At 38.1% G+C, this 14,622-nt stretch overlaps 2 protein-coding genes across 11 annotated transcripts in view; both read right to left on the bottom strand.

The window, feature by feature from the left end:
• LOC108679695 (myosin heavy chain, non-muscle) overlaps nucleotides 1-2,982 on the bottom strand; it is a 75,553-nt gene extending 72,571 nt beyond the window's left edge. For 7 of the 10 annotated variants that reach the window (XM_047881522.1, XM_047881523.1, XM_047881524.1 and 4 more), the window contains exon 1: nucleotides 2,420-2,982. In XM_047881522.1, coding sequence (XP_047737478.1) covers nucleotides 2,420-2,767 — 348 coding nt within the window. In that variant the 5' untranslated portion in view covers nucleotides 2,768-2,982. The remainder of the gene's footprint in view (nucleotides 1-2,419) is intronic. The other 3 variants (XM_047881520.1, XM_047881521.1, XM_047881525.1) reach the window with 1 other exon arrangement.
• A 4,782-nt stretch (nucleotides 2,983-7,764) lies between these two features.
• On the bottom strand, nucleotides 7,765-14,326 carry LOC108679700 (kelch domain-containing protein 3). The gene is made up of 8 exons (XM_018168411.2): nucleotides 14,070-14,326; nucleotides 13,651-13,803; nucleotides 13,175-13,362; nucleotides 12,453-12,678; nucleotides 11,929-12,015; nucleotides 11,358-11,573; nucleotides 10,871-10,985; nucleotides 7,765-9,264 (listed from the first exon to the last, which is right to left on the bottom strand). The coding sequence occupies exons 1-8, from the start codon at nucleotides 14,221-14,223 to the stop codon at nucleotides 9,225-9,227; spliced, it is 1,179 nt and encodes a 392-aa protein (XP_018023900.1). The 5' UTR covers nucleotides 14,224-14,326; the 3' UTR covers nucleotides 7,765-9,224.
• Between the last annotated feature and the right edge of the window lie 296 nt (nucleotides 14,327-14,622).

Genomic DNA, 14,622 nt, shown 5'->3' with positions numbered 1-14,622 from the left:
GAGGAGAAAGTGAAACACCGCGCCCATTTGCCGGTACTTCTACAGCGCTTTCCTGGGAATAGGCATCCTGACGACGACGAACTTTGTGGTGACGCACCAGCGATTAACAGGATGTTCCCGCGCGAATAATTGATGATAAACTGGATAATTAGCAATATCATAAGAATTATTTATAAGCGGGTATTGATGTCTTGCTCTCGCAACGTAAAGCGAACGGCTTTATTTAATGATCAATTATCGTGCTGGAATATTGAATGTTAAGTACGGAATGTCATTTCTTCAAACCAACGCAATGCTTGTCCTGGACTGAACAGTTCCTTGATATTGCCAGCAATGCGTAAGGGTATTTTTGGAGGCGTGGGTCTCCGCAGTCCAGGAGAGCGGTGAGTCAGAGTCCAGTGCCAGTCATGAGTCAGAGCATGACTCACGTACGTTCAATGACAGTTATTTACTGTGAGATCGATACAACGTTAATGGCAAGGTCGTGCATTGTAGCCTTCATAAAATTATCAGAGCTGGGCTGGTACGGTAGAATGATTTCAATAGTAGTTAAAGAAAATGATTCCAGAACCATGGTGCAGCTCACACAAATTTTATACAGAATATTGGTCACCTAATGTACTGTCATGCAAATCTTGCACGCAAAAAAATTAAAAATCTGTTATCTAATAATCCGTTATTTATTATGGGCAGCTGATTAAAGCTAATCTTACTATATTTGCTAGAAAAATGCTTTTGTCAAGTATTTGAAGCAGGGGCACTTTTAAAATACTTTTATCTTCCCTAAATAAATGTACATGACATATGAAATTAAAAGCAAATAATTGGAAAATTATGGGATATAAAAACTCAAGTTTCAGTTTAGAACTAGGAATGGAAACAATAAATCTGCTACAATAAATACTGAAAACAATAAATCTGCTACAAATTTAGGATTAAATTCCATCAGACAAGATGCAAGTCAAATAATTTTCAGATAGTATAATTAATTTTTATTAAACTTTATTTTTTTTAGACTTTTCAAAGAAATTCCTTCACTGTCTCTATAGAAGGAGGAGGATGAGTCAAGAGGTGCATGGGGAATAATACATACATGCATATTATTTATACAGCTGAGTAATGGAAAAATATTTCCATTACTCAGATGATTAAACATTCCTCTTGATACCATGTGTGAGTTTGTGATATTCAAAATGCATGATCAATGTCTTTGTATGAATACAGTACAAACAAATGAGTAGAGTAGTAGAAACCATTACTTCTTCCAGCATTGATGGCTAGTAACATTCAACATCTAAAAATTATTCAATGAATTTTAAATCTAAGCTGAATTCTTGAAATACCAAAGAGATGAATAAGTTGACTTTGTTTTAGCATGAAATCTGCCAAAAAACCATGTAAATTAATCCTGTTAATTAATTAATAAGTCTGCTGATTAAATATGCAAATGAATGAGCTATTACTCAGAGCTCTTGACATCTTGTACAGCAGCAATGGGGAGTTTGGGGACCAACCTCAAAGTAAATTATGTATATCTATTTATGTACTGCATTCAATTTATTAATAATTTGATAAAGAGTATGTTATTGAAGTCTTCATTGAAAACAGGTAACCTAATGGGATGCCAGGGAGGGTATCTATATACCTACATGGTTAATAATAATAATTCCAATTAAATCCAGGCCAAAAGTCAATGTGGAAAATTGAACAGAAACCTTTTGTGAATTAAACAAAATGCCCATGTATCTGGCCAATTACACCCATTCCTATGGCATTTCACAATTTTTTCACTAAAAATGAGTAAATGGGCTATTCTTACCTGGGGTTAACAGAAATCACCTGCAAAACAACTTTAATAAGCTTCAGCCTGAGCCTATCATTCCAAATTGTAATCCAGGACTTATTTATTGACATGGGGCATTTGAATGATTTGAATTTGATTAAGTTAATCAAGTATCTTGAATACAAACATGAACCATTTATGAACATTTTCTATCAATAGAATCATATAGAAGCCAAAAAAGAAATTGAGATCTTGCAGGATAACAATCCCAGTCTGGTTCTGGAATCTGGACCATCTAACAAGTTAACAACCTCAAGGCTCAAATCAGCCAAGAGGTGGAAGACGAAGGCAGATGTAATAGGGTCATACTCATAGACTCATAGTCATAGGCCAAGGCCAGAGAAACAAGTGTCACATATCATAAATCATAATGTATGGTGTGCACTATAAATAAAAAGATGAAGTAAATGAAATGGTGACCATGGGGTCTAATCTGCAATGGTAAATTTGGCCAAACCAGTCGACAGCCAGTCTAATCTTGAATAATCTTGATTTTTTACTCAAGTTACAGAAGTAGGCCTAGGCCCATTAGTCTGAGTTGGCTTAGTAAAAGATTAGGTATTACAAGATACTTACATAAATCAGTCCTGAGAAATAACGCTCTTTGAGGTTGTGCAGCACAGATGCTTCGTTCAAGCAGGTTAGTTCGGCCATATCCTCGACCTTGTTGAATTTCGGCGGGTTCATTTTTTGAATGTCGTCTTTGACAACTCGGACCTTCTTTCCAGTGTCGGCGATTTCGACCTCGACCTCATCTCCCACTTCACCCTTGATGCTGGCTGCCACGAATCCATGTTCATTGTGAGGGATCCAAACAAGTCGCCTCTGCGTCCACTCGGCTTGAGAGGCAGGATCTTCAAGACCATCTTTAGTCACCATCAAATACTTCAACTCGGGATCGTTCATATCTATATCTGCGGCCATCTTGGTAAGATTTTATTCAATGCACAATAAATGAATAAATTAAAAAAAAGGGTCACAACCCTTCTTTAACGTAAGTGAAGAGACGATCAGTTCAACTACAATGTTCGTATGCCATAAATTCCATGAAAACAGATTGCACGATAGAACAGAAACCCAACGCAGGAAGACACAAACGTAACTTCACCTGCGAGAGCAACTCCCGTACTGGTTACTTCTCTCGCTTCTACCGGTATAAAAGCATGTGAACATTCAAACATTTTAAGGAAAAGAGATGGAATTAAAAAAATCTATCCTAACTTAGTTACAATACTCTTTGAAAGTATTAAAAATTCAAGTTTCTAGCATTTTAAATCTTCAGTTTCCATTCTCAATAGAATTTAAATTAAATTTATCCCTACTTGGCAACTAGCTTCGGTGGGATGCCAGAGAGAAAATTGTATCGTCTGTCATGCTTCCATGATAAGTTCCATGAACAATACTTGAGCTCGGCTAAAGAGAATTAAGAATTAAAAAAAAGAAGAACAATGAAAAAAATTGATTCTTATATTAGAATAATTTTAAAAAATAATTGCTGATATATATTCTGCAGTGATTAAATTGGAATAATTTTTCAAGTCATTTGCTTAAATATTAAAATTTTTAGATTGAAACTAATACTGTTTCATATGTAGCCTAGTACTTGTTTGTGATGATATTTAGATGAGAATTTGCATCTCTGTTTAGACGACATCTAATCCTTCGAAGAACTTGAAACTAACAACGCTTTAGCAATGCTTGAATTTAGACAATAAATGGGTATTGGGTAATATCATCTTTCATTGATATTCAACATTTTTCATACTGAAACTTCATATGTTGATGATTATAGGACGAGCTCAGTGGGCACATTGCGCCAAGACGAATTGATGCCTTTATAGCTGCGGTCATAGTTCGTTCATACATGCCGCTTCTGTCATATTCATAACCTGGCTCAAAAATTATTTGAAAATGATTACTTGAAACCGCCTTGCCCTCAATGGCTATTTTCTTACCTGAACTCGGTTCAGAAAAGTTAAAAAAAAATGTTAGAATACTTTATATAAGATAATTTATTTAAATTTAATTAATGTCTTTTGATCATTATCATGGTTGAATCTAAATGATCTTGAACACAGAGAGTTGTACAGTAGTTACCGATAATTAACCGAATATACGAAAATAGGAGAAGTATTCACCAAACTTTGACTGTCATGAAAGTTTATGTGAGAACATCAATGTAATCTAGAAGCTACAATATTAGTACGTACTGTTAAGAGACGTTCAACTGAAATCACAATCAGCGTCTAAATGGTGCACAGCATTCACTTCCTTAGGACCAATGGTGCCGAAAATGTATTTCACAAGACTTGCGCTTTACAGTATGAAATAACAATAGAAATGCCAGCGTTAATTAGGCTGGCTTATGGATGATTCTAAACATCGCAGAACATTCACAGCTTGTTGAGGTGTCGAATCCACAACTCACTGCTCCAATTTAGCTGACCTTTTAATCAGGCCGGCTACCGCGAAATTTTTAGCCAGAACTGTCACAGGTAACTGGGAACAGACCCGCAACTCACTGCTTAAAACTTGGTACTCAGAACTGTATAACTAATTTGCCACCCTGCCTAGTGGTTGTTTGGCAAAGTAGACCGGAATGGAATGAAACCATTAGATAATTTCACTTTCCTTTTAGTCCAAGTCAGCTGGAATAAAACTTTTTTTTTTCACCCAAGTGAGAAGATTGAAAAAATTAATAAAAAAATATTTTCCAGAGAAGCAGTTTAACTCTGATTGGATTGAAGATAGTCACACTGAAAACTGGCATTTGTAATAGTAATAGCGGCGGTTTCAGCGTTAATTAGGCCGTAGGCCTGCTGCACATTCTTAACATCGCAGAACATTCACTGCTTGTTGCGGTCTCGAACACGCAACTCGCTGCTCCAGTATTCACGGTGTTTAACCGCCCGGCCTCCTCGCCGATTCTGACCAGAAACTGGCGCACAGTGCAGCGATGGAACCCGCACCTCTCGGCCCTAATTTTGGAACTCTGAACTGTAACAACTGGGCCACCCTGCCAATGTGCCCAATAAATCCAGTACTAGATGTTCAATGCAATGATGTATCCAATCGACGTTCGTATTTTTAGCAAACCCTTCAACTTCTATAAGTGTAATTCGAATGCGAGACACAAATTTTTATAACTGCAGGTATTTTCAGGCAACCATAAACAGAGGAGGGCAGGGTGGCCTAGTGGTTACAGTTCAGAGTACCAAGATTGGAACAGAGAGGCACGGGTTCGATCCCAGCTCTGTGCGCCAGTTTCTGGTCAGAATCGACGAGGAGGCCGGGCGGTTAAGCACAGCAGAATTGAAGCAGTGAGTTGCGAGTTCGAGACCGCAAAATGCTGTGAATGTTCTGCGATGTTAAGAACCGGCGACAGGCCAGCGGCCTACTAAACGCTGAAACCGCTATTTCATTTCATATTTCAGAGGAGTGCATTTGTGAATTTTTTACCGAGAGATTAACTTTTAAATTGAAATGAATAGCACAACCAACCCTGCTTTTTACAGTCGCTCATGAAACTACAACAGCAGTCCTCAGACTACGCAATTCTAGCATAAGCAGAGTAATGAAACTGTTTTAAGATTCATCGAAAAGACGGGACGCCTGTGACCTGTCGGAGACCACCACTGCCGTGCTTCGAATGGACTATCAGCCGTGCTTCGAATGGACCTTCCCTGAAGAACGTAGCCTACTACACATCTTGACTGTAACATTATCAGCCGCACGCCACCAGACAGATCACATCCATTGAATTAGATCAATCAGCCTACAGGAAAATAAGCCTGGCGTCGTATGGCCCAGCGTTGTCTGCCAACACGCGAAAAAATTTCATACCACCGGGACGGAGCGCACCGTAGCCGTCTGTCCCTTGTGTCGAATCAGCCCACGGTCGAACGGCCACGCGTCGTACGACGATAAATTTTGGAACAGAACTATGCTATCTGGAACCTAACACCAGATGCAGTGAGCTAAAAGTTACGTAATTTAGCGAAGCTGCGGAAGTCACTCGCTGGCGGACGATAGAGTTTGGAACAGAACGATGCTTTATGAAACCTAACCCCGGATGTTGAGCAAAAAGTGACGGTCTGGTGGTGCACGGCAGGATGCATGCAGTTCCACTGGCGACCTGGGCTGGTTGGTCACTGTCTCTTATACACATCTAGATGTGTATAAGAGACAGGCTCTATGTTACATCTGCAGGAGAAAACGTCAATAGATTTGATCAATTAAATATCCCAATGATTTCTAACTGCAATGATGAGTATCTTATCGGTGCCTCGTAAAAATCTATGTTATATTAAAGATTGATGAAACTCTTCTTAGTTAGAGCATAACANATCACATTCGCTGCAAGGCTCCGGCGCGCTACGTCCGAGTGGTGTACAATTTTTTCGCGGTACGGCGGACGACGCTAGGCCATTCGATCGCCGGCTGTTTCTCCTGAGGGCTGATTGGTCTAATTCAATTGATTCGTTCTGTCTGGTGGCTTTCGGCTGCCTATATGATTTTTTGAAGTGTTGAAGGCTACGTTCCGGAGGGCAGGAATCATGATAGTCCATTACATCCAGGGCAGTGGTGGTCTTCGGCAGGCTTACCGAAATGCCTAACACCATATCGAACCCAGTGAAAGTCTAGTAGCTATTTCAAACTATCGTCAGTCATGAAAATATCCTGTCATATGACACGATTTTAGATCTTCAGTGAACAAGTCACGAAAAGTTCAGGAATCGGCGACAGGCCACATCAGGCCTACTCATCAGCGCCGACTTCACTATGTAATGTTATAAGAACGGATCCTTATGGAAAATTTTAAAACAATCACAGAGACAGAAAGAAAATGTCAACACAATCATATCATAGAGCTGTCGGCGCTGAAGAATATGCCTTGCCTGATGTGGCTGTCGCCGAATCTTGCACTTTACGCGACTTGTTCTCAGGAGTCTGAAAACTGGTCCGTTGACAAGACAAGAACTTTTTAAAAACTGGTGTTGTTTCGAAATAGCTACTAAAATTTCACTAGGTTCGATATGGTGCTAGGAATTTCAAGTTTGAACATATATTTCTCCATAGCTTTATTTAGTCTGCTCTTGAACGCGTTCATACTTGAAGCGACAACGATGTAAAAACGAGGAGCCTAGGCTGTTCCACGTGTCGGTGACTCGAAGCGAGAAGAAATGTTGTCGCGTGGATGAGTTTCAACGCAGTTTTTTTAGCTCATAGCCGTGGCCCCTGGTGTTGGTTCTTGTTTCAAATTCTAATAATCATTCTAGGACCTTGTATAAACCATGAGTCGATAAGAGGCTTGGAAGCTTCATAATCTTTTTTCGTAATACTTGCCCTTCAAGCGTGGAATTATCATACTTGCACGTCTTTGAACATTCTCGACTAAATTTCTGTCCTTTTCAAGTTTCGGTGGCCACAAGTCGTGTCACAATCACATTCGTTCAATGGCGGAACTAATGCCAATTTGCCAAAATCAAAAATTAGAACGACTGGTACGAGTGCTACAAGCATTTACGATTATGATTATAAGGAGTGTCAAGAATTACAATAGTACGGTCCCTTCTAAGAGCGATGTAGCAGGGCTTTGGTTTGGATTAAACTTGAAGTGTTTCTAGTGTGTAGTTATGTAGGTTGCTAACATTTTGCAAATAAAATTTTGAAAATGAGGGAATCAGGAACTGATATAGGTACAACCTTAATCGTATGGTTCAAGGTGGAAAAAAGTTATATACTTATTGACAAACAAGCAAGAACCTAATATATCACAAGTGCCTGACGCGCATCGATGTGATCAGAGCCGACATGAATTCCCACAATTACAACAGACGTCAGAGCGCTCTGTACACTAGACTACAGTCGACTTTTGATACCTAGAATGTTATTTTCTAATAGGTTTATTGATATGAGGATTCAATATTAGTGATATAATTTCTCAGATCAGGACTTAAATGTTAAATATCCAGGAAGGAAGAGCCAATAGAACTTTAAAGAAACTGCATTTAATACAGGAAGCTTTTCGTCCGTCTCGTTATAAAACAAGACAGCAGTAACCACATTAAACAAAATTACCTGCAAATAAATTCCATTTCAGTGGCGAGATTAATAATAAGAGATGCTGAGAGCAAGTAGGGTGCAAGAATTTTGACGAAAGGCAAAAATTTCGTTCAAAATTTTAGCTCCAAATTTGCGGCCATGATACAGGACACGGTATATTAACATACGAGAGGGGACCCAAGAAAAAAACAGGTTTTTTAGGTATACATTCATTTATCCAAAATTGTTTAAAATTTGCTGGAGTGAACTCCAAGTCACTTGTTACAGTTCCGCAAGTTCGTCAATGCCTCTACGTTGATCTTCAGGGATTTGGTCCCTAATTTTCACATTTTGTTCAGTGCGGTAAGTGGAAGGACGACCTGAGCGAAGTTGGAGGTCAATTGACATTTACCTTTTTTTGAAGATGGAAAACTACTAAAAGAAACTTGCAATCTCCCCATAGCCATTTTCCTTGTAGGCTATCAATAGCATTTATATTTCTCATCTGTTATGTATTTTTGATACAAGAAAGCAAAATTTGACAGCACGTTGCTCACGAAAACGAGCAATTAGAAAAAAAAACGACCAGCGCGCAACAGAAGCGTCACAAAAAAAATGTGTTAGGGTGGAACACGGCCTTCTAGGGCAGCAATGCTTAGCACACCAACTGATGACTGTCAGTAGCATATACAAATACTTGGAGGATGCGGTGATACCAAAAATTCACCCACTACACAGGCAGTCCGGTTTTTTGGGTCACCCCTCGTAACTTAGGAGCGCAAGCGCATTCAGTGCGAAAAGTAACAGGGAAAATCAAAAGATCTTCAACCAAACAAAGAATAGAAAACGTAGTCATCTAATTAAGATTGGTAAAATCTTAATAATACATCAATATGGTCAATCCGTTGCTAAAATAAGCAAGCCTAGTGTGTTACAATTTTATCAAGATAGCATTAACAGAGTTCACATATTTATAAAAAAGGAGGTGATTTCCAACTAATAAATTAAGAGGAAGAATTGTTCGTCAGCATCAATCAAGATGAAGAGCATTTCGCTACTAAGATTCCAGTTCATTAACCAGTTTAGGCCAATTGAAATAGGAAAAAATCCTTCCTAGGATACTACAAAGGAACCTTAAAAAACAAAACTTCAACAAATATCGGACCATCAATAAAGATCGCTGACAATGAATGGAGACATTATATACTAGTCTTAAAATTTAATATTCATGGTATTTTCCTTAATAAATAATTGAAATACTAATAAGTATTTCATGACGAAACAAAGACAAGGGTGGATGCAGTCTCTGGTTTAGAGCAGTGCTGCATTGCTCGCTTTATGACCGGCGCGATCCACAGCTTTGATAAGGCGAATACCTGCAAGTATAAGGACAAGTTAGCGAACACTTCAACTAATTACAAAATACCACAGATATATTAAGTGGAAATAAAGTAAATTTTCAGCCTAGTAAAGATTTGGATGGGAATGTAAGGTAAATTTAAAGAGTTAATAATCAGTAAATCAAATTGGTAGAACACTTGCATACTGCAAGAGGGATCAAAATAAAAAATCAACAGAAAACATGTTTTCGATATTGGAAAAGTACTTCCAATTTATTTTAAAAGACGGAAATAGAAAAACGGCAGATGAGAGGATCCAGAGCATCGCTGTGGCGTTGAGAACGGACAATCGTTCGTAACAAATGTTGAATCCCATTCAATATATATATTTGAGACTTTCAAATGTGAAATTTAAAATCAAATCAGAGTACGCAATAAATTGATTGAATTAAGTCAGAAGTCAACGGATTTACCGCAGTCTGAGGAAATATGGGATAACTTGAGTGAATGTTACAGCCAAATCGTTACACAAAAAGCACAGAATATTGCAAGAGTTGCCTCTAGTTACCAGAGAGACTAAAGGTGCCCCTTTAGTTCCCTGCAATTTTTTTACCAGGAGTCAGGAAATGTCAGGTCCAGAAAAATCTTGATATTTTCAAGCGACGTACAAACAAGAGAATTATTTAGTCCACGATAAATAAAAAAAAAGTTCCTCTTGAATATCAATTGGAAAACTTAATTTAAGATCTAAGAAGCCCAAGTAAATTTGGGAACTAAATGCATGGCGGCCATAAAGAGCTCCTAAGAAAGGCGTTAAGAACCAGGTAAAATACGGTATATAAAATCAACCGACACAAAATAAAAGGTTAGCTGTATATATTGTAAGCACTAATTCATTCACGTCCATCTCGTAAAGAGAAGGAAAAGTTCGTTAATCAGTCACAGGGAGACTCTCGTCAGTTATTCTAACAGAGTTATAATACTTCGATAGTAAATGTCGAACAGAAATTTATTCGTTCGTAGTCTTTTGTGAAGAATATTCACAGATTCGTTAATCGATGCCACGGAGAGACGTCACAGTTTGCAGCCAAGTATAAATAGATTCATTATATAATAATAGCGAAGTCAACCCCAGTTTAACAACATAGAATAAACGTAATGACACTTTACCGCAACGTGGACTCAAGAGACCGAAGTCTATCAACGTGCAGTCCTGGTCAAACCAGTTTTAAAGCATGCACTGTCTTCTTCAGCTGTAAAATTTTCGTGGTTAAAGAAAGGTGGTCAAAGCTTGATAAAGAAGAAAAAATACATTACAGTATATTGAAAATAAATCATTCTTTCTTTAAAAGTCAGAGAACCATTGTAATGCATAGAGCATCAAGAACGCAAGCTGTTGAATTAAAATTGAAAATTCTGGCGAGCAAGTTAATGAAAGATTGTAACGCAAGGAGTGTTCTCGATAAAGAGTTTCTTCTAAGAATATAGATCTCAGAGTCGAAGTCAGGCGTGGTCAATGGTCGGCTGTCCAACATATAAGCGGTACGGCAGTCGATGTCGGTGAAGTCGTCAGTCGAAGTCGAAGAAGAAGATGAATTTCTTGATTAACTTCCATCTGCAGGGTTTTACAGGCGTCTCATACCGATGGTCCTTGATAGGGACGGTGTAAGCGCGTTTCTGTAGCAGCACAGGGAGGCCGGTCAGAGGCAGGTGTGACCGAACCACCTTCAGCAGCGCCAGCGTCTCTAGTCGAGGCTCTGAACAAAAACTCAATAAGGAGTCTTAGAAATTCAGGAGTTTTACAACTGGATAGGATCTCAATGAAGATTAAAAAATATTTCAATAACGCAGTAAACGAGGGAACAAAAACTTGTTGAAGCTTACGTTTGAAAAAGATCTTTATTGGCATGGGCAAGACCGAGCACAATGCCATGCTAATCTACTAAAAAAACACGGTGAAATCCATGAACTGAACGTTGGCATCTTGACACAGATGAATTCTATCACGCCCAAAGTTCAAGACTTACTTACTCAAATCCGGGCCTCATTCTCCATCTTACACTCTCCTCATCCACACCCCATTTCCTCATCGACGCCACTGAGCTCCCCTCCAAAACCCTCTCCCTCACCAAGGTCCAGGATCCAGAGGTCCTCGAGCTCCTCGAGGCTCTCTTTCTCCTCGTCCTCGCTGTCGTAGGGCTCGCTGTCGGTGTTGTTGGGGTTTGAGGTGTCGGGGTGCGTGCCTCCAAACATGTACACCAGCGAGCCCATCCTGCACATGGCTTGCCGGCGACGCGGGGACGGACGAACGTCAGGGTGGCTGTGACACACCCACGACGACGTGCCTTTGCGACGATATTCACGTGAATGGTGAAGCTTGAAATGCCTCATAATTCACGATAGCCTTATTGTTTAGGGCCTATACTACAATAAAAGGGTAATTACACACTTACTTTGTACATAACTTCTAAGGTACAAAAGAAGTTAAGAAAGGAAGTGAGTGAAGAATTAGGCAAGGAAGTATTTTTAAATACTTTATTGAGAGTGAAAGGGAAGAAACCAAAATCTAAAACTTTGCTGAGATAACAATTGAGGCGATTTTGAAAAATCTTGAACTAATAAAAATTACAGGCTTTCACTGCTGAAACAGAATAGAAAAACGATATATGAAATGTACCAAAATTCTGCAGGAGCACTCACGCATATCAAAAGAGAAGATGTCGTTCATGTGCATTGCCGTTTGACTGTTGAAACCAGCAAATACGAACAACTTGTCCTTGTAGAAAACTGTAAAAAGTATTGAATAATACGGTACTGTCTGCCAAAAAGGAATTTGATTAATGAAATCTAGCACGCTCAAGAATGGCGTGCTTTTTATGACTTAGTTACACATAAATTGCTCATCAGTACTCTAGTAAAGTAAGATATCACCGACTGTTTTATGTATTTAATTTGAATCAATTGCTTCATAAAACCACTATTGATATAATAAAGCTTGAATAACTGCAAATTCTGATATCTTACTGGAATAAATGTTGACTAAATGAGATAGCCCCATCAGACAGTAATTTTCAACTAAATTGAATTGAAGTCTTTCAAAAAATGAGATACGTTAATAAAAAGAGCAACTAGAAGTTCATTATTAGAAAAATAAAGAAAAAGGAGAAGTCATCCATTTCTAACACAAGAAATAGTGAAATTAGTCAGAACGCTTAGAAACTTGCATGAAGAATGTGAGCGGCGACCAGAAGGCGTGTGGTCAGTATTGGCATACGAGACTGCTCTCCAGAGCTGCTTCTCAACCATGTAAATGTGCAGGTTGTTGGGGTAGGTCTCCTTATCAGGGCCGCCATACACAGAATTAGGCATCTCACGCCCGCCATACACAAGAAGATTGCCATCACCATCGCAGCACATAGTGTGGAAGTCCCGGAATAAAGGGTACTGACCCTGTAAACAGATCAGAGTTATGAACCACAAGTACAAAAATATTTTATGTACATTTTTCTAATTGTATAGCTTTCAAGGAAAACATGTTCAGTAAGAATTATTAGCTACTTATTCCCACGTCTAAACCCAAGCTATTGAATACACTGACAATTAAGAGGAATAAGCACACATTTAATTTAAATGATATATGTGGAAAGAAAAAAAAAATCAAATCACTGTGCTAAAAATACTACATTGAAAAAATAATTATTAGCAAACATATGGCATTTCTTCTGGAACAAAAAAAAAAAAAAAAAAAAATTCTTAATAATTCAATGCTCAGATCAGTGCATGTATTCATACCTATATATACCTACTTTAACGTCTATAGAAAATTTTTTAATAGAACCTGCAGGCATGTATAAGGCTGAAACAAAACATGCCAATCAGGGAAATACCCACAGCACAAGCCCCTACCTATATATATGTAAATTTATAGAGTGGAATTAGATGTTACCTTCAAGGGCATTTCGGTCCAAACCAGAGTGCAGAGGTTGAGAGCATGCAGGGAAAGAGTGAACTGGCTGATCTGTTCAATGTAGCCGCCATGGATGTACATTGTGTCCTTGTGGATACAGGCTGCATGTCCATCTGATGCCAGAGGCACAATTCCACTCACTTTGGGTTGTGACCAACTACGGGAAACTGTGTAGAAGAAGTTGTACTTGTAAAATGGTCAATGGTCATTATTACCCAAGTTTGATCAAAGAATAATTTGTTTAATGAAATATATAGTTGTGAAGAATAAATAAAACAGGGGTCTAAAAAATCATTAAACTTCATAAAATAATAACAAGACTACTTTTTCAATATATAAGTAGGTGATTTGCATGCAATAGTGACAAGATAAATTACAAGTTTTGTTTTGAGGTGATGGCATAGTGGCAAAGCAGAGAGTTTTTTAGACTCTCTCTCAAGTTAGTGATGGTTTACCTGTATCAAAGCAATATAGAATTCCATCACAGTACTCGTCATTGCGGCCACCCCAGAGGTAGACATTTCTACCGTGAGCAACAACAGTGTGACCGTAGCGTCTGTAGGGGGCATTTTTGCTGTCTACAATCAGCGTTTGCCATTTGTATGTGCCTGAAAATGAAAATTAATTGTTAGCCGTTAGGACCTTAATTTTGCCTTAAATATATTATGACTTTAAATGCTGATAGTACTAACAGACCAGAGCAATTCTATAATTATAGCAATTTAATGAAAAATTTTCTAGTGATAATTAATAAAATTAAATGAATAAGCTTTACTATCACAACTACATAATAACAAATGACATGAAATAACAATGCGAAGAATATGAAGATAGGAGTTACAAAAAGAAATCAAAAGGTTAATCTATCACTTACGTGTATTGAGGACAAAAATTTCGATTGGAATTGTTCGGTCTGAGAAATCATGGTTGGAGACATATCCGCCAAAGGAATATATGCAGTCATCCACAACAACTGCTGCATGGTTCACTCTTTTAGGAGCTCTGTGAAGCATTAGTGACCACTCCATGGTTGTTTGATTGTTAAAGAAGTTAGAAAGCAATTTCAATACCTATAAACTTGGAGTGCCCTGGGGAAAAAACTATTATTCATGCCTACCATTATTATTATTGGTATTTTTAAAAAACTTAATAAATAAAAAATATTATTACAGTTCACAGATCACAGGTATATATCAAAAGCACTGGACTGAACATTTGGTTCAATTTTCTACAATAATTCAAAGTTTCAATTGTCAAAATTCTTCAAAATTTATTGTACAAAATGAGACAAAAGACTAAATTTAAGATATATAAAAATTTTAATTTGAAATGATGGTACAAATTTGAATGGTTGCCAAGATCGCAACCTGTCCTTTCATTGAAATTTGTACCCAGAGCTTTTTAATGTCTGAAACTGATCCTTGAGC

The sequence above is a fragment of the Hyalella azteca genome, unplaced genomic scaffold (assembly GCF_000764305.2).
Source record: "Hyalella azteca isolate HAZT.00-mixed unplaced genomic scaffold, Hazt_2.0.2 contig8191, whole genome shotgun sequence".
In the NCBI taxonomy this organism is placed as follows: domain Eukaryota; kingdom Metazoa; phylum Arthropoda; class Malacostraca; order Amphipoda; family Hyalellidae; genus Hyalella; species Hyalella azteca.
The sequence above is the reverse complement of the archived record's forward strand: the minus strand, read 5'-3'. Positions and strand labels throughout refer to the sequence as shown.

Excerpts from the sequence above, each read along its gene's own strand:
- LOC108679700 (XM_018168411.2), bottom strand. The coding sequence starts at position 14,223 with ATGGAGTGGTCACTAATGCTTCACAGAGCTCCTAAAAGAGTGAACCAT. Across the intron at positions 13,804-14,069 it reads AATTTTTGTCCTCAATACAC|GCACATACAAATGGCAAACG; the intron begins GTAAGTGATAGA and ends TTTCATTTTCAG. Across the intron at positions 9,265-10,870 it reads GTCCCTATCAAGGACCATCG|GTATTCGCCTTATCAAAGCT; the intron begins GTATGAGACGCC and ends TTATACTTGCAG.